The 25,447-nt window shown below is 40.7% G+C and overlaps 1 protein-coding gene across 1 annotated transcript in view; it reads left to right on the top strand.

Annotated features, from left to right (window-relative positions):
* The window catches only part of ADTRP (androgen dependent TFPI regulating protein), a 64,232-nt gene that overhangs the window by 16,851 nt on the left and 21,934 nt on the right, over positions 1–25,447 (top strand). The window contains 2 exon segments of the mRNA XM_064476074.1: positions 1,409–1,510; positions 23,917–24,032. Of these exon segments, the coding sequence (XP_064332144.1) occupies positions 1,409–1,510; positions 23,917–24,032 (218 nt within the window).

The following is a 25,447-nucleotide window of genomic DNA, read 5'->3' as shown; positions in this document are numbered from 1 at the left end:
GCCCAGTGTCTTCTGGAAATAAGGCACATTACTGACAAGATTTATCATTATCTTTTGTATTTTTGTGAATATTTGATATAAGATCTTTATTGATGTCTAACAGGGAAGACTGAAGACCCTTCTTAATCAAAATACAACTGCGATAACCTTGGTTCCATCAGGGTGATGGGAATGGAGGGTGCCGAGGAGGGAGATGACTCATTTCCCCTTATATACAGCTTGTTTTACTTGCTGCAATAAACATTTGTTACTTCTGCAAGTGGAAATCATAGAAAAAAAAAGGCATGAGAATCTTTAAAGTTGGCACATGGAAAAGACACCTGAGGAGAGGCAGATAGTCTACCTGAAATATCTGGTGTGGCACTCACAGTAGGTTCCCGATTCATTTCGTTAAATGAATGGACATTGGAAAGAAGCAAGACATATGCAAGGGACAGTAGGCTTGTTGCTGATACTGTCCACATTTCTATGGCATTGTTCAGTTCATGCTTTCATTCGTTAGTTAGAATGGCAACAAACAGATCAGGCACGCCAGCTGCCCAGCGGGGCTTATAATGAGAAATGACTACCTCTTTACACCTGCCATTGTTCTGTTTCCTACAGTATTGAGACATCAAACTTAAACCCAAGACAAAACTCTCCAAACGCTGATGAGTACTCAGAGAACAGAGTAAAGACTGGCATTCCAGCCTTACTTTTCAGGATGCCTCCTCCTCCGTGCCCATAAATCTTCTAAAGGCCAAGTTTTTATAACAATGGAGTTTACTCATTTTTTTAAAGCTTAGAAATTGTGCCTTTGGAATTTAAGAAGATAGGAAGATCAAAAGATTAATAGTTATTTCTATCTTGACTTTGACTTTGTAGCATAGAAGACAGACATTTTGAAAAGACAGCCAAGGGGTACAAGAGGATGGGAATCAATCCAAAATTCTGAGCAATAAAGAGATACAACTCTCAGTTAAGTAGGTTGTGAATTATCCTGGACACCTTTCACTTCTCTCCCCCAGCCTTCCTGCTTCCCCTTGCCACGCCTATTTAGAGAGTGGGTATGGAAAGTGTAAGACTCAAGCCACTCCATTTGGCTGCTCACAGCACTCCTGGTGAAAGCTTAGGGAGGAGAGAAGTCATTGGTTAAAATGAAATGACCTAATGGTCTACGAATCCTGTTTATCTATATTTTCTCTGCCTGCCCCGATGACAAATAAGTGATCCCTCTTTGGAATCCCCAGAGAGACTGGATGTTGTGCTTTTACAATAGTTTTTTTCCTTCATTTTACATTTCTATAATGTATATATAAGATGTTCTTAAGGCTGTTATCTTTTTATTTTGCTATGTTTCCTTGATTATCTTAAAAACCACTGATTGAAAATAAACCTAATGATGCTATTTTTGTGTTCTATTTTCCAGTTTGTATTTCTGTCATTCTGGAGCCTCTTTCTCTATGATCGAGAACTCGTGTACCCTAAGGCCCTGGATGATATCTTTCCAGTATGGTTGAATCATGCACTGGTGAGTGAGAGAAAAATTTAGTGACTATAGAAAGGTAATAGCCTCTATACTGAGAACTCCAAAGTGCCTTATTTATGTTTCCAAACTTCTCCTTAACCCCTCACATCCCATTCACTACCCTGTCTCCGTCCTGTCACTATTTATTTAAAGAGCACACTGAGAATACAAAATGAAGAAAAAGTGGTGCTGTAATTGGAATCACTGAGAACAGACCAGATGTCCAGGCAAGACTATCTGGCTGGTTGCTTATGAAGTCATTCAAAAGACATGAAACCATAAGGGCAGGCAACTTCTTGGAGGCTGCAGTCCTGAAAGAGAAGCAACTTCACCAAACAGCGTGGAATGAAATTTTGATCTAGGAATGGAATCAAGCAAGCTTTAAAAATAATCCACCCTGGATATTAACTAGACTTTTTGTGGTAATCATTTCACAATATATACAAATACCAAATCATTACGTTGTACACCTGAAACTCATACTCTATATGTCAATTAGATAAAAAAAAAAAAACAAAACCCACCTAAATGTCCAAAGCATATCTCATAGCTGAGAAGTAGCCTCTTAGCTAATGCTTGATCAGGACTATTTATCACAAATGGTTTACATATTCCTATGAATATGTTCCCATTTGGTTCCTTTATTCATGCATTTACTTTTGAGGGGCCAAAGAGTAAACAGAACCTGTTCTGAGATACTTGGATCGCTATACCTGAATACCACTAACAGTGACTTGAACAAGCAGAGTTGGAGCAAGGTTGTCTAGGTCTTGGATAAAGGAGGGGGTCTGAGTTACTGGCACTACATTCAAAGTACTTGCTCAGCTTCTCAATATTTACCAATGTATTTCCACATTAGTCAGGACTTCAGAAGTAGGTCTGAGAGTCTGTGAAGCAAATGACATTTAAAAACCAGGGGGAAATCACAAGGGCTCCTCAGGTTTACAGACTTTCTTCTACTCCCAACTTTTCCATTGTCTTAAAACACACAATTACCAATTTGGAAAAGCAGCTCAGTCCACTAATTTTGCTCCACCACATGCCCTCCCCCCAGAAAAACATACTTTCATTTTAAATATGTGTTCAGTGAGGTACTGATTATTAACTAAGGTATATAAGTTCTGATCTAGAGTTCAGAACAAAAACTATGTATTAAATAAGTCCCTTTCTCAGAGAACCCTCCTACTACCCTCTTTTTACCAGATCACCTCATCACTTTCCCAATTTCCAGTTAACATTAATCTGAGACCCATACATAGGGAATTTTCTGACCTTTTTATGGCACTTCACACTGTATTAAGCATGTTCCTCAAATATGAGCCAATTTAACTCACACAACCTAACTTAGACAACAACTACAACCCTGATTTTTCCAAATTAAAAAGATAAAAGCTCAGAAAGGTTAAGTGGTTTGCCTGGAGCCACTGAACTCATAAATGGGACAGTTAGGATTTACATTCAAAGCTCTTCCTTGCCTTATATAAAGTACAGAATTTGTTGTTCGATCTGGTTTCATAATTAACCAGGCAATCAAAAGGATGTCATTTCACTTGATTAACACAGCGAAGTGAGAATTCTCACTTAAAAAAAAATCCAGACTCCCCATCTGTATGCTAATAAGCCAAAACTATACTTCAGAAAATGAAGTAATTTGGGACAACTGATCAAGCTAGATGTTGCTAAAATAAAAAGGCAGAGTACTGAAAGTGTCTTTTATTTGGAGCCAAACACATACAACAAACACCTTTTCAAGGCTTTGTGAATTCATCTAGTAGTTTTCCTACAGCTATTACAAACTTCCTATCTCTTTGGGGTTCCATTTTCCATGTGGAAGTAGTTTTCTTCCAAATAGTTATAATGGTGATGCCTAGCATTTGTGACCTTGCTGAACAGTCACATATGAATTTTTGGTAATTTTGGAAGCAGACAGCTAGATAATGTACATCATAGCCATGAGCTAATAAGCAAGGCAGAAACTATACAACAGAGAACATAAAATATTTGTGTGCCTTTACAACCTAGGGGTTTCTTTTGACCCTATTCTTGTCTTTTGGTCAATCAAATAACCTGAATCTCTTAGAGACAAGGGGCCAGGGTCAAAGGAGGTGGGACAATGGTGAAAAAGAGATAAGAAGAGGAAGCAACCTGCCTTGGGTCAGACCCAGATTCTTCCATGATTCTGTTAATTTCATTGGAGAAACTCCCAACAGAACCATTTCTGGGGAAAATGTTGGCATCAGCAAAACCATCATTGGGTGTTCCCAGTATGGTTATTCCCCAAACTTCCACGTTTGCTTTTGGTGTCTGCTGCAAATCCAGTGTCCTCATGACTGCATCACATCCCTCTCTCCCAAATTGTGTCCCTTAATCTGGACATTTTCTTTTCTCGCTATTAAATACTCCTGGTCTATTACCTCAAGGAATGCTCTCTGTTAACATCTTAAATACTAGTATAAAAGTATATGGAAATGGTTGTTATTGGGTTAATTTACTAACACTTTCTACATTTTAACTGTGTCTTTCCATGACAACTCAAATGAGTAAATACTCGCAAACCAAAGTGGCAGCCAAAGTGATGATGGGCGGTCAGACAGGACACTTGGTAATAGATGCCTCCAAGGGGACCTGCTTTTAAAAGGAAACATTTCCTGTAATGTTCCTTTTTCTCTTTCACAATATAAGAATTCTTGCTGTACAAAGCCACAGTCATGCTTTCCTGAAAGGTTCTTTCATGTCACAACAGTCCTTATGTTTTCCTATTCTAGTCTTAGCTTTGGACTACTCTCCCTATTCCCATTTGTAATGCTGCCCTGGGTTTTATGAGTAGTATGTCAAATTAAGAAACACCTCTCTCCCCTTTAGCACAGTGTAGTTCTAAAACCTTCATGAGTCATCAAGTCTTTCAACTCCTCCCTGCCCAACCCTTCTAACCCATTAAAGACTTGCCACTGCAGTTTACACCATTCAAAGATCACTATCATCTCTAATGGACATTTTTCTATCCTTGCTTTGTATTCAAACCAAATAGTAACATCGGTGAAATATTTGCATCGACCATAGACAGACTGACTTATTCAAAGTAGATTAACCTGACTGTTTCATTGCTAAGCAGTTCTCCAGTCTTCATGAACAAAGAAAAAGAACAGCAAAGTATTCCTCCAGGTTTTGCCAGGAAAACATTAACTCCTCAGGTATTATCTAAATGACTACTAAAGATAGAACCAGAGCAGACAGATTTAAATAGCAGGAAAAGGACTCAGTAACCGAGGAAAATATCAGATCCTAACCTGAAGGGAGCTGGAAATCTTATTTCTCCAGAAATCAACCTGAATTGTTCAGAATGCCCCAAAGGAGGGGTGCAATAGACATGAGAACCCCCTCTACATTTGAAAATAGTACATGATTATTGAGCATATGTATACAAGCACCTTATTAACTATAAAGGACTGCACAGATAGTTATTATCATGTAAGACACTCAATCCATGATCACAGAGTTTTAGAACTGAAAAGGCTTTGTTTATATTCATGGAAATTTTAAAACCATCTGCTCTTAAGAGACAAGTCTTACCCTGAATCTTTAAATTGGAGCAAATACTAAATACAGCTACTTAGTTATTTAATGTGTTGTCATTTATTCACTTGAAAAAATAATTATTAAGTACCTACTATGTGGGTAACACCAGGATCAATATTTGACAAGGGTTTTGACTTCTGGCACCCTTAAATCTGGTTGAACCTAGTATACATGCACAAAGTTGAAATAATCAAAACATTGGTTAATACTAATACAAGACATTGGCATAGGTGGTCATGCAGCAGTATGTGATTACTGCCCAATGAACGACATAGAAGGAGGGCTGTATGTCCCTCGTGTCCTCGCCTGACTGTGACTGACATGTGGGTCATGACTGAACAATCTGGAAGGCCTTTGAGCCCTCTATAAGAGCATGCTGGGGAGTCAGAGTATCGAGGGAGTGAAACTCTAAACCTTCCAATTTCTTCTTCATGCATAGCATGCAAGATGTTGTCCACCACTAAATTCAGGCCCAGTCTCAGATTTTTCTCTCATACCTGTAAGCTTGCTGGGAAATTGTCAGGCTACTAGGTAGAAGGTAGGTGAGTCCTGATGACTAAAGGAGGTCACCTGTGTGCACATCAGCACCAGATGGCTGCCCTTTGCCCTCAAACATTACAAATCTCTCACTCATGCTTTCCTGGTTCCTCATCCCAGTACTTCTGGGCAGAGGAGACCCACAATCTACACATCTCTCAATAGCACAGTGGTTTTCAGCTTTTAGGAAATAGACCTCCTTGTGAATCTGAAGAAATCTATGAACCATTTCCTACAGAAAAAAACAAGTGCCCATAAAGTTTGCGTACAATTTTAGAAGGTTTATGGACCCTCAAAATTCCATTTATGGGCCTCAGGTTAAAACCTCATGACATACTGAGCATATACTTGAAAAGTGGGCCTCCGGATGAGTTCTAATGTTGAGTTCAAATAAGAGACAAAAATCAAGAATTATTCATGGGGGTGACAAGAGAAATATGAGGTATGGTTTCTAATCTCAAGAAATTTATAGTTACACCTATTCACAGACCTATTCCCACCCAGCCTTTTAACTTGCTAAAAGTAGAGGCTGTGTTCTGTAGCATCACTGGAAGAACATTTATGACAGCTAAAAAAGAAAAACAACCCCCTCCTCTCCGAAAGTCCATGTCTGAAAAGAAAGAAGGACCTAGTCAGGGTTCCTGTGGGGGACTCTGCCTCCCATGTACTTCTATTTCTATATGATGTAAGACATTAGCCAGAGTATGTTCTGCTGATACAGCAGCACTCTGGCCCATGTCACGCAGAGGCTGGTAAGTGAGATCCTTTGGAGGCTTGGACTAAGGGCATGGCAGTGGACTTGACGTGCTTGTGTTCAGTTCAGATCTTGAATATAGAGCCATCAGGATTCACTAAATTGTGGCAAAAAAGAAAAAAAAAAGAGAGAGAGAGATAAGATCATTAGCCTAAAACACAGGGAGGGGTATAGAGATGCTAGGGGAGGTCCAAGGATTGTGGAGGGGAAAACTGTTTCATTTGGACATATTTGAGATGCCTATTAGACTCAAAGTTTCCATGCAGAATAGGCAGTTGGACATATAAGTTTAGGGGAAATTTTTGGGTTGTTGACATAAATTTGGTTATCTTCACTGTAAATACTGTTTTTAAAGTTAAATAAGAACACCTAGGGAGTAAGGATGGTTAGAGGAGATAGCCCAGGACTAAGCCTTAGAACATTCCAACTTTCAGGGCTGGGGAGAAAAAGCAGCAGAATTCAACAAAAGGGGTTAAGAAGGAGGTGCCAATGAATTAGGAGGAAATCCAATGCAGTTTAGTCTCCTGCAAGTCAAGTATAAAAATGTTTCAAGAAAGGGGAAGTATTTCATGTCAAAAGCTGCTGAGAGGTCAAGAAGAACAACATTGTAAGATGAGTTGAGTTAAAAATTTCCATTGAATTCGGCAATATTAAACTCTCTAGTACAAAAACACTTTGATGAAGTGGTGGGGGAAGGTAGAGCCTTGGGAATAGTATTAGTTTCCTGATGCTGTTGTAACACAAACTTACTGGCTTAAAACAACACAAATTTATTATCTTATAGGTCTAGAGGTCAGAAGTTCAAAATAGGTCTTGTGGGATAAAAATCAATGTATCAGCAGAGCATTACTCCCTCTGGAAGATCTATAAGAAAAGTTTCATTACCTTTTCCACCTACAGTCTGTCTACATTCCTTGATTCGTGGCCTCTTCCTCCTTTCTCAACTCTGTTGTAAATTCTAAAATCTTCTCTGGCAATTTTCTACTCTAGACCAAGTCCACATTAGAAAGAGAAAATATGACTGCCAACAATGACCAGAAAATGGTGTTAGCAAATAACCTGTCATGTGAGGGAGGGAAGAGCTGCCCTAGTTAAGCCAATGACTGGATGCATCAACGGTGTAGCACACCAAAGATCCCTTTTCAGGGCATTGTTCCTAAAGTTCCTGAGAAAGAATGAAAATAGAATCATTCACCAAACCCTGATATTTACTTGGATTTTTTTTTTTCAAGGTTAATCACTACAGTGTTATTTATGAGTTGTCCTCTTGTTTTAAAACACTTTATTCATTCCATTCACTTCCTAATCTAAGGCAGGTTAGACTCTCTAAGGCATTTACTTGGGAAACACTGAGAAGTTAAAACTCAGCAGTGAAATCAGAAGCTAAACTGGGATTAGGAAGCAGAGTTAGCTGAGTAAGGACAATAAAGCCATCCTGCCCCTCAGGAAGTCTTAAGGTAAATAGAGGAGATTCTGATAATGAACTGCCAAAGGATTACCAGTCCACTTAAGGTTTTATATAACTTAGAACCAAGCAATCATAGCACCTGCTTTCTTCATCTCCTGAGAACAGGAACCAAAATGGTGAAATTGTATCTTTTTTTTTTTAATCCCAATTCAGAGAACTTCCAATGTGTGCTGAAGAGTAGCTTGCTTTTACAGTTTCATTATCCAGTGATGCTCTACCAATGGATTCTTTTTTAAATAGAAGAAAACAGCAGAAAATATATCCCTATTTCAAAATCAAAGTCAAAGGTTTCAATAATCAATCAAAAAAATTTTACATGTCTCCTAAGAAGTTACTGGGAATTTGAAAAACTGAAATCATTCGGTGCCCTTGAGGGTTTGCTAGCAGGTCTCCCCTCTGATGTAATTAATCCCCACTTGCATGGCAACCATGTGTAACATTACCAAGGGAAAGAATAACTGCACTGGAAAATAACCAGAATGTAGAAACTCACAACAGAGATCCGAAAACTCTCGAAATACCAAAAGAAATAAATAAAATCTAAGCGGATAAGGAAGAGCTAAAGTCCTATGATCTCAGAACAGAAGTGAAAATGCCCAAGAGCAACCTAGAGGTGGGCGAGATAGCCTTCTCTGTCAGATTCGAGTGGACATCCCCTTCCTGATTAGAGAGCCATCACAGAAAAGCCACTTTCACACTTCTAGTTGCTTCATAACCCCACAGACAGACACCAACAGCTGCAGAGTCCTGACCTGGAACAGGGAGCTGCTGACAGGCTCTCAACCAGCCCCCACAACTCCTTCCCTGGTCTCTTTATCTTCTCTGCCTATAAAGCAATCACTTGTGCCTAACTGGGAATTTCAGTTTGTCCAAGTCCTTATCTCACTCTCACCTCCAGGTCCTTGGATTACCAGCCAGCAGATGATTTCTGCAGGACATTATCTAGTCTACTTGATGGTCATTCCACTAGCCCACATATTACCCACCATCACATGGATTCCTAGCTCTCACATCCTATCTTAAGTTTTGAATCCTCAGCCCTGCCCTTCATTCCCATCTCTCAATCCACTGGGCACATTCATTTATATACTGGTACTTGCTTTGCCAACTGCTTCCTAAATCTCACCAACTCTTCCAACCTCCTACCAGTCTTACTTACATACCAGCTTCGTCCTGTTCCCATCACCTTCATGTATTCACTAGATCATCTATTTTCTCTAAAAGTTTATACTTAGAGCAAAGCTGAAGAGCGAGAACATGGGAACAAGAAAGAGCTCTTTCTCTATGGAGCTCACAACACTGAGCTGTGGGAGACTGGGGTGACTGCCAGAGTCTGTGAGAATGTGAGTAAAAAGTGAAGATCTTGCTCCTGTGCTCAGTGATTCTACACTAATCGCTTAGTATATACTTGCAGTCTTTTAACAACAGAGTGACATGTAAAAGGGCCCAGATGCCATTAAAGATTACCTCCACTAACACAAAGATCTATAGACATGTTGGCGCACACTACACTGATTCACTCAAAGAACCAGCTATCTAATTATGAATGTTCAAAAACAGAATAAAAAGCTGATGTTAGAAACAAGCCTGCTGATCAAGGGCAAGAGGGCAAAGCCATTGCTTGGAAGTGCTGTTTTTGCTATTGTCTTAGCACTTATGACTAACAGACAACAATACAGTGATATTTCCCTTCTTACCCAATTCATACTTGACAATAAATATTCTTTTGTAGCAATGATTGGCAGAGATACTAAACTTATCAAATAGTATTTAATAAAAGTCTTTTGTCACCAATCAACCCAGGGAGTTTAGTTTAAGGCTTATATGTGGGAACATTTTAATTAATATGCATACTTTTTTCTGAGATATTTTAAAATACTTTGCTAACCTAATAATGTCAGAGTTAGTGGCATTAAAATATCATAATGATCACAGAAATTGTAAGCCTAGCAAAAAAAAGTGCTTAATATTTGTTGAATGATATTTGACAACTGGAATATTAAGTTGCATATCCAATGATAATGACACTTGATCTTAGTGGGGTTTTTTTTGAGGTGGTGACTTTTACAGCATGGTTCAGACAGTCCAAGACATCTCCAGGTACAGGTCACCAGGAAATGGACTATCTGGTGAACCATATTCTATCTTCACAAATGTCCTTTCACATCTGTTAAGGTTTTTCTTGGGCTAAAAAGTTGGAAGGGATAAATTATTATGAAGAAAGGTATTGGAACTGGATCCCTCAAAATTAGATTGGGATGAGGGGAAGCAAAATTTCTTATCTCTGTGTCTCAGTTGTAAAAATGATTGATCTCAGCTGTTTTCTAAGAGCTAATTTTTGATTCCATGAAAATAATTGACTTAAGAACCAGGAAACGTCAATTCTGGCCCCATTTCCGCTATTGTCTTGCTTCGTGGTTTTAGAAAAGCTAATAGACCTACTCTGGGTATTGGTTCCTTAAAATAGGTGTGTTTACTGTTCTTAATTCTCAATGATGTTATTAAGAGCAAATAAAATAACATGTGTGCAACATAAAGTGCCGTCAGTGATATGTAACAACCTCTGCCACGTGTTGTCAGCTTGGAATCACCAACACCCCTTCTCTATTCTCTGTGTAACAGGGGATATGCCGAACCAACATACAGCTCCTAGAATTCCTTTCTCCATATGGTTCCAGGTGAGAGTCAGCCGATGAGAGGCACTCTCTTGAGACATGAAAGTGAGGAAGCAGTTTTTCCTAGTGGCAGCTGAGAACAGATGTGTGGGAAGATTGCAAACATGAGGTTAGCATTAGTTGCTGGACAAGCACCCAGGAATCACAGGCTTTACTACGAGCAGCAGAGTTCAAGGGAGGCAGCCCCTGGAGACTTGAGATTTGCCACTGCTTCTTGGCCAGCTCCCCCGAATCACCCCCTTCTAGCAGAAGTTTCCCTGACTTTTATTGCCCTACCCTTTCTAACAGCTGCCAAAGCTTCTAAAACCTTCATCCTTGGAATCCTTCAATGGGTTTCTGTGTTCCTGATGGGATCCTGGCTGATAACATAAATTCCTGCATCCTTCCAAATCATGCCCACAACTCTTAACATGAGGAGAAAGTTATCCATCTAAAGGAAACAAGGTCCTGAGTGACTTTCGTTTCTGGCTACAGAAAGCAACAGTAGCCTAAAACAAACAAACATACAAACATTACAAGACATGCAAAATGTTGAATAAAATATTTTTAAATGTTTAACTTACTGACAAAAAAAAAAAAAAAAGGAAATTCCCCAAAGGTAAAATAAAACAGAAGAGCTGAGAAAGAGAGTGAGGTTTAGGCAATATTTGAAGAGAGGAGCAGTGATTCTTTCTTGGAATATATGAAAAATTAATCTTCAAATTCAAGAAGTGCCAAAAGCGGGGAGGGTATAGCTCAGTGGTAGAACACATGCTTGGCATGCATGAGGTCATGGGTTTGATCCTCAGTGCCTCCATTAAATGAAAAATAATAATAATAAATAAGTAAACCTAATTACCTTCCCCCCAAACAAATAAAAAACAAAAATAAAAAAAAAGTGCCCCCAAAATGACACACAGGACACAGGGGAGACATATAGCCATTTGTATGACATCACAGACACCTTAAACAAAAAGATCCTAGAAGCAGCCAGGTTAATAAAACTGATTTCCCAAAAAGAAACTACTGTTAGACTGATAGCTGATTTCTCTATAGCAACATAGAAGCCAAGAGAAGTGGTATAACAACTTCAAAGTACTGAAGAAAAAGACTGCCACCCTATTTACTCTCTGAAAGTATTTTCTGAAACAGGGACAAAATAAAGTCATTTTCAGACACACTAAAACAGACATTATCACCCACAGACCCTCAGTAATGGGAAATGCTAAAGGCTGTACTTTAGGAAGAAGGAAAATGATCTCAAAAGGGAGGGATGAGATACCAAAAGCAATGGCAAGCAATTTGTTCAGTTTATGGTGATTTTTAACAAGAATGAATTAAAATCCTGGATGAAAACAGAATGTAAGTTGGGAGAGGGCTGACTGGAATTAAGGCATTCTAAAGCCCCCTGGATTGCTGGTGGGGAGGGGTTAGAAATAATGACTTACGTTAGCTGTAACCAAGTTAAATAAGCATGTTACGATGTCTAGAATAAGCACACAGAAATGGACTTTATGACTTCTGCAACAGTAGACGAGGAAATAATGAATAGGAAAAAAAAAACTGACAAAAATTCGAATCCACGGTCAGAAGCTGCTCTAGTGGAGAAAAGCATGGGACAGGACCTGGAAGGACATAGATTCAAATACATGAATACAGAAGTGGTTTATGGTGGAAGGATTAAGTTTGTGCAGGATTAAGTTACCTCCCTTCACCCCCTGGAAGCATTTCCAGTGTTCTTGAAGGCACACATCTCTAAATTATGCAACCAACCCCTAATTGAGCAATTCCAGTTACCATTCCATGTAGTCAGATATGGTGGGGGTGGGGAGGCAGTATGGGAAGGTCAGGATACACTTGAGAGGAAAATGCAGTTTCTAAAATACTCATTATAAAGGGGTAGGCATAAGCAAAAGTGGAGAACTAATGATTAAATCATCCTTTTTGTTCATCCCTTTATTAGGGACAAGAGGCCTGTTCCCTAAGGCTTATTCCACAGTTTGCTATTTAATAATACTAAATTGTGATTATAGATCAGTTTGGTGGCGTGTTCTCCTTTCTAATCCTGGCAGCTGTCCCTGGAGAGGAGGCCCTTAGTGTTTTCCAGCAATTAAGAAAAGGCTCTTGATCATAAAGTGATCTCTGGAGGTGACCACACTGCCTGCCTTCCATACCAGGCAATGCAACAATTAAGCACAAATTTGTATTATCTTATATTGTGCTGCATGCTGTGTACTATTCTCTGGTGAGAGGGAATTTTGTGACTTTTTGAGAAATTTTGTTTTATTTTTCCTAAGACCACGTTAAGGAAGTAAGCCACATTTCTGGGCAACAGGAAGACTTCTCAATGCCCCAGGCTTGCATTCCCAGGAGTGCAAAGGGTTCACTGAGCAAGCAGACTTGTCATCAATTTGTCTCACATGTAGGTTCCCAAATTTTACACTTACAAACTTGTCCAGATTTCCACCCACTCTTAGAGATTGTGGGACAGATGGCAATGGCAGTCATGGAGATATCTCAGTGTTAACTTTCTCCCAGAGCCCAGGGACTCCAAGGTGCAAGTCTAAAAATACTATGAACAGGAGGTTGAAACCCAAAGATACAGGAGACTGGACAAGGAACATGGGAGTCAGACTAGAAGGAAGAAGGAGTAATTTGAGACACGAGAGCAAGCTCTGTGCTCACCACATGTTCTTGACTCAAAACCAGGGGCACTGGTGTTCACATCTTAATACCTTTCCTTGACCTCTGACACATGTGATTACATATTTTTCTCAAAATATCCTCTTTCCTCTTTTACCTTACCTCCAGACTTTGTGACCACATCTCGTCAACTACCTTTGAAAGATGCTCTTCTTTTGCGCATCACTTAAATCAAGGATTCGCAAATGGGATTCATTTTGTTCTCCAGAGGACACATGGAAATATCTGGAGATAGTTTTGACTGTCACAACTGGGGGCAGGTAGGGGCTGCTGGCATCTAGTGAGTAGAAGCCAAGGATGCTGCCACCCATCCTACACTGCAGAGGCAGCCCTCCACAATAAAGAATTATCTATTCTTCAACATTAGTAGTTCAGAGATTGAGAAACCCTGGCTTAGCTATTGCTGTTCCACAGTGTTTACTTCTAGATCCTTTATCATTCTTCTCACTCAAACACTCTCTTTGGGTCCTCTCACCTACTGACACTAAAAAAACGTTCTGCACTCCGATGGCTCCTAAATCTCCATCTCCAGCTAGATTTCTCTTCTGAGCACCAAACTTGTGCATCTACCATCCTATAGGACTTCTTCAGTTTGATATCCTACAGGCAGCCCTTTTGTTTTCATTCTGTTTCACTTTTTGATTCTCAGAAAGAAAAATAATTGTTCATAATTTCAAAAGTAGTCTGTGATTATAGTTACCTGCTGTTAATAAAAGAAAATTATAATTTACTTTTATTTTGAAATAACCAAGCACAGCTTAAGTAGCATTCAATGAGATGAGACGACAGAGTTTGGGATGCCACAAAAGCTGCTGAAGAGAGCTCTTGAGTCTCTTCGGTGGGAAGGATTTTCACCTAGTGCACAAAGGAGAAGCAGGTCTTTGTGGTAAACAAGAACTTGTTCTCTTCCACTGTGGACTCCAAGGGCTCAACCCAGTGCTGCCTACTGCTGCCTAACACTTTCAGAGCCCCCACTACATAATGCTTTAGAACTAGCCTAGCATGTAACCTGTAGAGTTACAATATATATAAGTTGAAATTCATTAATTTTTTCTTTGCGTTCCAAGACCATATCTTAAAGACCTTTTAATTGCTTGGAGTGCTGAAACATAACTGCTTCTCATGAGATATTTGATGGACATCAAATGAGGGCATTTTCTGAGAAAACTTTTCCATTTCTTTTACTTCTAGGCCCCATTCCCAGCCATCTTCTCCCCTACTGGGAAGACCCCTACAGGGAGCTCATATGCCCCTCATACAAACTAACATACAGGCTAAATGCATTTGGGAAAATCTCCAGTGAGCAACCGCCATTCTTGCAGAACAGCTGGTGAATCCCTTTAGGAATAATATCCTGATGGGTCAGCAAGGGAAGGCCAGAGGCAGGAAGAAGAAAGTGTGGAAACTGGCCCACCACGGGATCAGTCACATGAAGAGTCTAGAACGTATGCCCTGGTGCGTATGCTTATAGGGTGCTTTCCTGAATCACTGTTCTCTCCTAGGGAAACCAGCTGCCTACACGTTCTGAATCCTTTATTGAAATCAAGATGAGGTATCTGAGAGGAACGGATGGTGCCCTGAGAGATGGTGGCTCTAAAGTAAAAGCAAATCCCTATGCTTCCAAAACTTTCTCTTTCTTGAAAAGAACAGTCTCTTTCCTCCAACTTGGAGCAGCTTTCCAGAGAGCTGCCCATCTGTCTATGTCTTAAAAACAAGTCTTCATGTGTGTGCTCTGTGGAGCCAGGCGCAGAAGCATGGAAGGATGGATTACAGATTGACATAAAGGAGGATATACAAAGAAGATATTGAGCAAAACTTGAGGAGTTTCAATCTGGCCCAATCTCAGAATGGAGGGCCATAGGCCAATGGGTCCCAAACAAAGAAAAGCCTTCACTGGCCAACTGTTTCCTAACTTCCTGCTTACTCCTGCAGGGCTGCAGGGTGGTGACATCCCTTTAGCAAGTCTACAGTTTAGTTGCCGGGATGTTGCCATGAGGCTGTTCTCAAGAGTCTCATTTTCTCACAGGTTTCCCTGTGACTCACAACACCCATTTTCAGGATTTGCGGTGCCATCTACAGCTATGGCTAAGGGTAAAGGTGACTAGCCTGAAGTGGGATTGACACTGCGGCCCTGCTAACCACTGGCACACCCTGATAATGCCAGTTGAGTCTGGCCTGCAGCTGTTATCCTGTCACTCCAGGATGCTGACTGTCTCCCAAGGCTATGTGAAAGAACTCTTCTTCCTCTTCTGCTCCACTCCACTGTTGCACTGATTCATTCATTAATGCCACAGAAATTAATTGGCCAGAGAGTTAAGCGCTGTGTTAGGAACTAGAGATGAAATGGTGGCAGCCCGGGCACCTGCCAGGAGGCAGTGATGTCTACGCTGAGTCCTGTAAAGTAAGAAGAAGGTGGAGGGGGCTCAAGGAAGGGAGGCGTAAGTGTGCACTGTATCAGTGATGTGAGAGAGGGAACTGTGGGTGGAGCGCAAAGTAATCTGGGAGTAAGGATAGGGTGAAGGTTGTAGGAGCAGGCAGCATGGTGTGGAAGTAAGATAGGACAGGTAACCAGACTACAAGGGACTTTGCAGGCCATATTAAAGGCTTAATTCTATTTTGTAACACATAGGTTCAAATGAAGAAAATCAGTCAAAAAGTATTCATTAATCAGAGGGTGGAGAGGAGTCCTGGAAAAATAGGAAATGAGAGCTTTGATCTCAAATTGTTTACAATCTAACTGAGAATAGAAAAGAAAAATACATGAAATTGAGACTAGAAAAATTAAAACTAAATGTAATTAAGCACTGAAGCATCTAGTGCAAATCAAAAGAGCCTGGAAGGACAGGAGAGAGTGAGCATCTCATGCAAAGGCAGGATGTGACATGGGTGTGTCATGCATGTGACACAGGCCCCAGAGATTGCAGAAAGGGCTGTGCATTCAGCTCTGAGAGACAGGGTGGTTCCCTTGGTCAGGCTTCTTATTTACAATAAAAGAATGTCAACATCACCGACTCTGAATTCCTCCAAGCATTTAGATCTCTGTATCATCAACAGTGTATAACACCTACACTCTCGGCTCTGAACAGAATAAAACGCTGGCTATTGTCTGACTCACAATTGGAACAAAAACAAACAATACCACCCATGGGGGAAATGGTATTTTTGGAGTCTCCCTACTGCTCTGATCATCAGAAGCTTACATGATTATAAAATATTATCTCCATACAGGCAGAATCCCCTTCAATAGATTGTGTTTTACTATTTTGCCTTCAAATTTTATCAGACTTTATCATTTTATGGAACTTAGATCTCTGAAATGTCTTGTTATAAGGACACTGTTGAGAGCACTGTCTACTGTTATTTAGTGTTCTCTAAATTAAATGCAATGGCAGGAATTTCTTTGAGGTCTAATTACTAGTGGAAAAACTTAATTTTCCCTAAAATAAGGAACTGTACACATTCAATCTCTCTTTTCACTCTGGTTGTCTGGAAAAGAATTGCTAAACTGGAATTTAAGCAGCAGCCCTGCAAACCTCTGGCTGGCACGTTCCTGTTTCAGAGTTCTCCTGGGTCCTGATTTCTTTCACATCTTCTCATGTCAATGTGTGTGCTTTTGGCTGGAAGGCATCTCAAAAGTGTGTGGATCTGGCTGGGAGAGAAGAATTAAAGAAAAGTTAGGTAAATGAAAAGAGGGAGGAATTATAGGCAGGCAAACAGAATGAAACACAATGAAGAGAACGGATTGAGCTGAAGGGAGGAAGCATGTTGAGATACTGTGGGAAATGGGAGAAAGGTGAGATCACATGAGTAGATAGTAGACTGAGTCAAAAGGGAGCCACAGAAGGTTTTGGGGGGGAATAGTAACTTGAAATTTGTTTTGTGAAGGTTGATCTGATTGCAATGTTGAGTAAATACCAAAATAGGAAAAAGCTATGGAGGTAATGCTGGGGAAGATAAAAGAACAGGCAGCTATGGGAAGTACCTGAGGGGGAAAGTGAATCAAGTTCGGATACGAGAAGGAAAGGAATGAGCCACTGATTATAACTGGTGTCTAGGGTGTTATTAGTGCTGGAGAGAGTTATACTAGAGGAAGGGATTCGAGTGCTTTAGAGAAGCAGGGAGAGAGGGGAGGAGAACAGAACGGGAAGAGGCAGATTTATTCCTCACTGTAGGGTCTTAAGATCCCAGATCTTTCTTTTGACTTAGTCTCAACTGGCTAGAATGTAAATGGCTACTTCTTCACCAAGCTGGACACCACCAAAGCTGACTAGCTTCCTAGAAGAATGATGCTTTGAAATGCTGGCTAAACTACATATTAACCAAAAGGACAACAGTGTAGTAAGTAAAAATCACTTAGAAACTCCCCTTAGAAGGTTAAGGAAGTTATCATTTAACCACCTGTTCAATTCACATACAAGTTCATAAATAATGCCATGGGTTTTCTTTATCAGCTCAATGGAGCATTCATTTCTCTTTTCAGGTCAGTAAAGATTATTCACATTTCTCTCAATATTTTTTTAGGCAAATTTTCAGACATAAAGCACAGTTGAAAGAATTTTACAGTGGCCACCTGTATTACCTGCCACTCAGGTTCTGCTATTAATAGTTCACTGTATTTGCTTTATCACAAGTCTGTGCATCTATCCGTCCAACAATTCATCTTACTTCTGGTGCATATCAGAGTAAATTGCAATCATTACTACTTTCCCACAGTAAATAAGACTATTGGTTTTTAACTTCTGTTCTCTGAATTTGTACCTAACCGGGCTGTGTCAGCCCACCTAAGTAGACTATGGAGATCAAAGAGAAGACTTTGGCTCTTTCCTGTGGTGGTTTATCTTCCCAATCCCTCATCCCCAGGCATTTGAACATTGACTCTTTAATTATAGTAGTGTCTTCTCTGTGCACTTGAGTTCCTAGAAAGTAGAAAAGGGAATTTTTACAAATCCAATTATCTTCCAAACTCTAGTATTTGAGATGAAAAAAGATTCCTGCAGGTGGTGCAGGTGGAAGAGTGAAAAAAAATCAGCCCCCTAGAAATGTAAGCAATATAGTGTATGTCTACATAGCCAGATTACCATATATTAGATTGACTTAAAGCAGAATTGCACCTTGAATAACACAGAGGCCACAGAGAATACAGATGGTGCCTGCTTTTGGATATAAAATATTCCCAGAAAGACAATCACCACTGAACCAAACTGCAGGAGTTAGAGGCAGAAAGTGCAGTGAGGGAAGTTGGTGAGGAGTGAGGTAAAATTTTTTAGCTGGCAAATGAGTATTATCAAAACCAGAGATCGCCCTACTAGGATTTACAAAACAATGATTACTGCGTGGTTTTACTGTGTGTAGTTTTCAAGCTCAAGGAATATGATCCAGCAGTGTAATAACAAGCCTGAGTGTAGTGGCATTCTGTTAAGGTTTGTTTTGCCTCCATTTAATGTCTGTTGTTGTATTTATGTTTAAGTTTTAATTGATGTTTTGACCATGTGTTTGCCCTAAGGAGATTTTGTGAAGGCTTTCATTTTTTAAATAAAAATTTTAAATGATATATTTAATATATAGTAAGCAAAAGTATACTCCTTAATGTACCCAGACATTAAGACAGCAAGAAAACTTGCTGGTATACTAAAACTTCATTTTAAAATATCTATCGATTAGCACCATAAACAAACCAAAGACATTATCTTAGAGACTTGGGGAAAAGAACCTGTTTGGGAAGAACCAATGTTAAGGAATTAATTCTCGGATCCAAGTGTTGCTTGAACAGAGGAAGGGAGGAGAAGACAAGCAACTTTGAAGTGGACAGTGTTCTATAAGCTCATTAGTAGAAACAGTATATGAAGGAGAAAGCCTCTTAATGACCAGTCAAAAGGTAGAAGCTGGCCTATTTATCTTGGGCAACTCAACACAAGAGGTAGTGCAATAAGGAAATGAAACAGAGGAAAGAGGCAGGGAGATTATTTTTAAATGTTATCATCTGATTTTTAAAAAGTAGCCTCTAAATTTCTTTCACTGGAGAAAATTAGCTGCTCTTGGACCCCCAAGAATCTTAGAGAGAGGAGTGTGACCATCCTTGCCTTCTGGAGTCAGTCTTTGGAGCCTGTATGACAAGGATGAAGAACTACTGGCTCCTTGGGTTATCTCAGTGATTGAAGCTTGCCTCTTTCTCAAGTCGGGCAAATGCATCCCATCATAAGTTTAGCTTCAGACACAGGGAAGCTGTTTATAGAAACTACTTATCTACTGGTATGAGACAAGTAAAAATAACTGCTCATTACTTTCCATGTCGCCACTCATGTAACCTTGTAGGAATTCTCTATGGGCTGGTAAATTTTAACACTTATTTACAAGGCTATTTTGCAACCAAGGAATCTAAAGTGCAATGATTATACTAATACTTAAATCAATCTTTCATGTTTATAGTTCTGTCTCCTAGACATTCAGATGAAAGTAGGCATCACACTGAGGACAAGAGGAAAAGGAGTAATTTGTAAAAAGGATGGGAAAAGAACAACACTGTCCTTTTAACCAGTGCTTTGGAATGAGGTATTTAAAGAAAAATCAAACAAAGTGATGGCTTAATTGACAAGGAAAGATAGTTTCCTTCCATCCCCTCTATTTACACATACTATTGTTTCAGCCTATGATGTTTTGTTTACTTTGGAAAGAAATATTTTACCCTCTTTGAGATAATTAATTTTTGTCAGCTTCACTGTTTATAAGGGAAACTGAGAAACTGTTAATTGAAATACAGAGTGAGTCACTGTTTTCAGTAATTTTTGGCAGCATTCTAATTTGTGTCAATCCCAGCCTAATTATTAGAGTTTTTTGGAAGCAGAAAGCATATTTGATTTTTTTACTAAATTTTTTTTCTTTTTAAAAAAATACGTGCTGCCTGACAAAGGTTATACAATTTATATCAACATAAGGTGAAATACCAGGAGGTTTACTGAGTCCCACCTGACTCTTCACAGTAGCTCCATGTTTAGAAAGCTCACAGAATGTAGCCTTCCTCCTTTTCTCATTCCCACCCCAAGCCCTGATCAAAAAAAAAAAAAAAAAGAAGTGATTCTTTTAAAGGTCTTTTAGCTGGTATTAAGCCACAGTATATGGCCCATCACTAATGACATCACTGAAGTAAACTTCTCAGAAGCCATCAGGGAGAATTCATTTGGAAATCCAATTGAATGTCACTTGCAAAGGGCAGGCTCCTAGAAGAGGTAACCAGTCATGCATTCCTGAGTTATTTGTTGTAAAAGCATTAATCACTGTGAACTCATCCGCTCCTAATGCAAACGCACTACACTATTCCACAAGAATTCTGTTCCAAATGGTCATTAATGTAAAGAACAGAAGTTGCTGACTGTGAGCAGGGATAATAAAATTTGTTAGATCAATGGCCAGTATAATGGGACTGCTAATGGTTCCTAGTACAAGTTGGATCCTCCTGGCTGTGGCCGAGTGAAGGCGGACTGAGAGGCAGGCAGCTATACTGGGCAGACAGCTGTGGCCTCTTGAAGTGACCTCTGGGTGAAAAGAACAATATTAATCCCAGAATATTGCTAGGGCTCCGAGGTGGCAATGGTTAGGAGCGTAGGCACTAGCTGTGGGCTGGGGAGGGAGCCGTGGGGCAGCCATGGGAATGGCCTTGCTATCACACTCCATCTGCCTGCAGGCCACAGGCCAGAGTGCATCTGGGCACCTGACGCTGTGGACATCCCACAACCTTGCCTCACCCCACTTCACTCCAGGCCACCAATGAGACAAGGGATGACAATCACAAGGCTAATGGTGACAGTCATAGCTAATGCTCACTGGAAGCTCTCCTGAGCTAAGGACTAAGCCCTTTACACACACTTATCTTAGTCCTCGGAGCGGTACTTCTATGACATGTGTACTATCTGTTGTCCCATTTTACAACTGAGGGAGCTGAAGTTCAAGACAGATTCAGTAACTAGTTTAAGGTCAGATTCGAAAATGTGTATCCCTAAACACCATGCTTTTTTCCTGGAAGGAGACACATAGAAACTGTAGCCTAAAATTAGACCAAAGAAATATGCAGGGTGTCACAGTGGGCCTGGAAGTCTTTACATATGTATGGCCAACCAGTAAGTATGTTTAGAGCCAACCTTGGACAAAGTCTATAAAAGCTGTGGTTTGTCTGCAATGCTGTTTCTCTAGGCTTTTCTATCAAAATGTGGGTGCCCAGGGCCTTTAAGAGGCCTAATTGCTCTGTGCCACCCAACTGCAGGTGTGACAGGGCCCTAGGAGGCTCCCCCTACCCAGTAATGTCCTATATTTAAGGCTTGTTCCTTCTCATCCCATCCCTGCTCCATCAAAACTTGTCACATTTCGATTTGCATTTCTCTGATAATTAGTGATATTGAACATATTTTTACGTGCCTATTGATCATTTGTATTTCTTCCTTGGAGAATTGCTTGTTTAGGTCTTTGGCCCATTTTTGGATTGGGTTGTTTGTTTTTTACTTATTAAGTCATATGAGCTGCTTATATATTCTGGAGATCAAGCCTTCGTCAGTTTCATTTATCTCACACCAGTCAGAATGGCCATCATTCAAAAATCCACAAATGACAAACGCTGGAGAGGCTGTGGAGAAAAGGGAACCCTCCTACACTGCTGGTGGGAATGCAGTTTGGTGCAGCCACCGTGGAAAACAGTATGGAGATTCCTCAAAAGACTAGGAATAGACTTACCATATGACCCAGGAATCCCATTCCTGGGCCTATATCCAGAAGGAACCCTACTTCAAAATGACACCTGCACTCCAATGTTCATGGCAGCACTATTTACAATAGCCAAGACTTGGAAACAGCCTAAATGTCCATCAGCAGATGACTGGATAAAGAAGATGTGGTCTATTTATACAATGGAATACTATTCAGCCATAAAAACAGACAACATAACGCCATTTGCAGCAACATGGGTGCTCCTGGAGAATGTCATTCTAAGTGAAGTAAGCCAGAAAGAGAAAGAAAAATACCATATGAGATCACTCATATGTGGAGTCTAAAAAAAAATAAGCCATAAATACAAAACAGAAACAGACTCATAGACATAGAATACAAACTTGTAGTTGTCAAGGGGGCAGGGGGTGGGGAGGGACAGATGGGATTTCAAAATGTAGAATAGATAAACAAGATTATACTGTATAGCACAGGGAAATATATACAAGATCTTATGGTAGCTCACAGAGAAAAAAATGTGACAATAAATATATACATATTCATGTATAACTGAAAAATTGTGCTCTACACTGGAATTTGACACAACATTGTAAAATAATTATAAATCAACAAAAAATGTTTAAAAAAAAAACTTGTCACATTTCTTGTCATTGAAAGGTGCTGATCTCCTGACTGCACCTTCGCTAGCTCACGTGGGAAGCTACTGGCTCCTGGGGATGCCTCTGAGTATAAAACTGGTATGAATGGCAGCAAAGGATGCCCAGAGCCAGTGCCCAGGGTTCCAGCAGCACAGCTTGGCATCGGAGCATGTCGACACGAACACTGTGACATTCCTAAGTCCCAGCCTATTGTAACTTAAGTGCTGACACAGCTGCCTCGGGGCTCAGGAAAAAGGATGGGAAGGAGCTTGCAGGTGGAGGCTATGGATGCAAGAGCCTGCCAAGAGCTGAGCAAACTGGGGAGCAGGAATGAAAGAGGAATGATAGCTATAAATGTAGAGAGGGTAAAATATTAACACTATGAGTTGTTACCAGTAAGTCAGAGTATGGCAGAGGGGACTTAAAAAATGTGTTTAATAAGTGAAAGGACATTGCACATAGATTCAAGTCACCTTTCTCAGACCAGTTCCCATCACCAGGAGAAGAATGGAACTCAGCAGCCTTTGCATCCAAAAACACCGCTATTCCTAAAGACTTTAGTTTCTTGATTATGTCATTTTTAAAACTCCAGTGTCAAGGGTTTGAAAGATGTGAGAAAAGAAATGGTTATGAAGCAGGGGATGAGGCAGGGAAGGAGTGGGGAGGACACTGAGGTTTCAGAGGGAGGTTCTCCCACAGCACCCACCACCTGTCAACAGGACAGTTAGGCAGTGTCACATGCAATGAAGGATGCAGAGATAGGCTATGTATGTTCTCAGCCCCTCCCTTGCAGAGTTTACGAATACACACCACAAGTGTTAGACTACACAGCACAAGGTATAAATGCAGCAGAACTGAGTGAGAGAAAGCAGCAAGAGGAGAAAATTCAGAGACAGCATCATGGAAGACTGCACTGGCTGCGAAGAACACGAACGATATAAATACAGGGGGAGAAGACACATTCCACACAGAGAGTTAAGGCGTGAGCAAAAGTGTGAGGATGAGAGCAAGCATGCTGAGTGCAAAGAATGAAGGAAACAGCCATGTTCTACGAAGGAGAGTGTGCATGTGCGTGAGTGCGTGTGAGTGTGGCCGTGTCAGAGTGGTGCATGTGTGTTAGGAGAGGGGAGCAGCGGGCAATAAGTAGGACCAGAGAGGGTGACAGCACATTACAAAGAACCTGGGTAGTCAGACAGAGGAGTTGGGGCCAGTATTGTAGGTGGTAGGTCCTTGGGCATCTAAGGAGTATGATCCGAGCCAAGTTTTGGAAAGTTGCTCTGGTATCTGCTTAAGAAGGTGGACTGGAGGGGGAAGAGTCAGCGGCACTGTATCATAACCGATACTATGACTTGTCATCTTTTTCCTTGCAGCACACATTCATATTGCCCTTCTCACTGGTCGAGGTCATCCTCAGGCCCCACTGCTATCCACTGAAGAAGAAAGGACTCACCTTGTTGACTGCTGCTATCGTTGCTTATGTCAGCAGGTAAGAAGTGCAGAGAGAATATCAACTTAGACTTGTCATTCTAGACTCTGAGGACTATTCCAGAAGAAGCATACTATTCTGTAGGAGTGCCTTTGTCTTGAGTTAACAGGGATTTTACCATCTTTAAATTTTCAGGAAAGAAGGTGTCTTATTGTTTGCTTTTGATACTCATGGAAACATCACATGTACAAGAATACGCAGGTGTGCGTGCATATACACACACAGAAAGTCACGAGTTCCCCTCTCCCTCTCATGAAAAATTAATCATTGTAAAGCTACACGTGTTACTTTCCCCAGGAAAACATTAATCTTTGGTTCCATTTGTAATTAAAACATCTTAATGGCTGAATGATCTCAGGCATCTAAATATATTCCATCTAAAAAGACATTTGACAGGTTGAGCATGTGAGGTTTGGTCCATTCCTGTTGCCTGTATCATTATGGGCCTATTTGAATCAACATCTGGCACTAGAGCACCCAGAGGGCATTTGAGCAATTGTCCAGGGGCCTGCAGAACAGCCTAGCTGGAGGCGTGAGAGATAATTTAAGTAGCTGGCCTAGATTTCATCATTCAGCCACCTGGCGACACTAATTCTCAGAAATGCTGCCCAATGTCTGTAATCAAGGGAGAGTGTGTGGCCTTCCACCCAGTGACTGGAAAACCCCTTTTCCATTCTATGGCCTTCTCACCCACGGCCATGCTCTTGCTCTACTGAGAGGAGCATGCCAAGCATAACACCTGCCGACTGGAAACTAGTCATGATGTTCCTTCTCTAGCCTAGACTCACATAAGCTTTTCAGGTCTGACAATCCGGGTAAGCCCCCAATCCCTATGTGGGGGGAAGTTTAACTCAGGGCAGTGCTCTGCCAGAGACAGAAGCCAGATAGCACATTGCAAAGGACCTAGGTTCTAGCAGGGCCTGCTTCATGGGCTTCCCTAGCCTTTGTCATAGAGCCAGTAACCTCTGTGATCAGAACTCAAGTGACGGTTCCTCCCCTAGCCTTTCCTTCCCTTCTGTGAGGTATGTTCCTCCTACCCTTCTGCACCTCTCTTTCCCTGAGTACCCAAAGTCTGTCTTGTTTCTCCTGTCTCGAAAAAAGCACTTGCTCAGTAAATCTACCCCAAGGCTCCAGTGATCTACACTGTTCTCTAGCCTGGGGCTTCTGCATCTTAACAAAGGACACTTTTAGAGAATAAGGTATAAGCTGGGGACCTACTGGTAGTTAAGGACTGGAGCACTGTGTTGAGAAGGATTCTGAGGCCCTACCAAAAGAGCTGTGCTATCGTTTAGCAATATCTGCCAATAGCATGTGAATGGAGATTGGTGGGATATGTGCCATGTATATTCCAAGTCTGACTTAACCCGAAGGAATAAATCCCTAAAGACAGAATATCTAGGACCTGGGGTGGGGTA

This window comes from Camelus dromedarius, chromosome 19, assembly GCF_036321535.1.
Source record: "Camelus dromedarius isolate mCamDro1 chromosome 19, mCamDro1.pat, whole genome shotgun sequence".
NCBI classification, from domain to species: domain Eukaryota; kingdom Metazoa; phylum Chordata; class Mammalia; order Artiodactyla; family Camelidae; genus Camelus; species Camelus dromedarius.
Note: the sequence above shows the minus strand (reverse complement) of the source record. Positions and strands in the feature narration are given on the sequence as shown.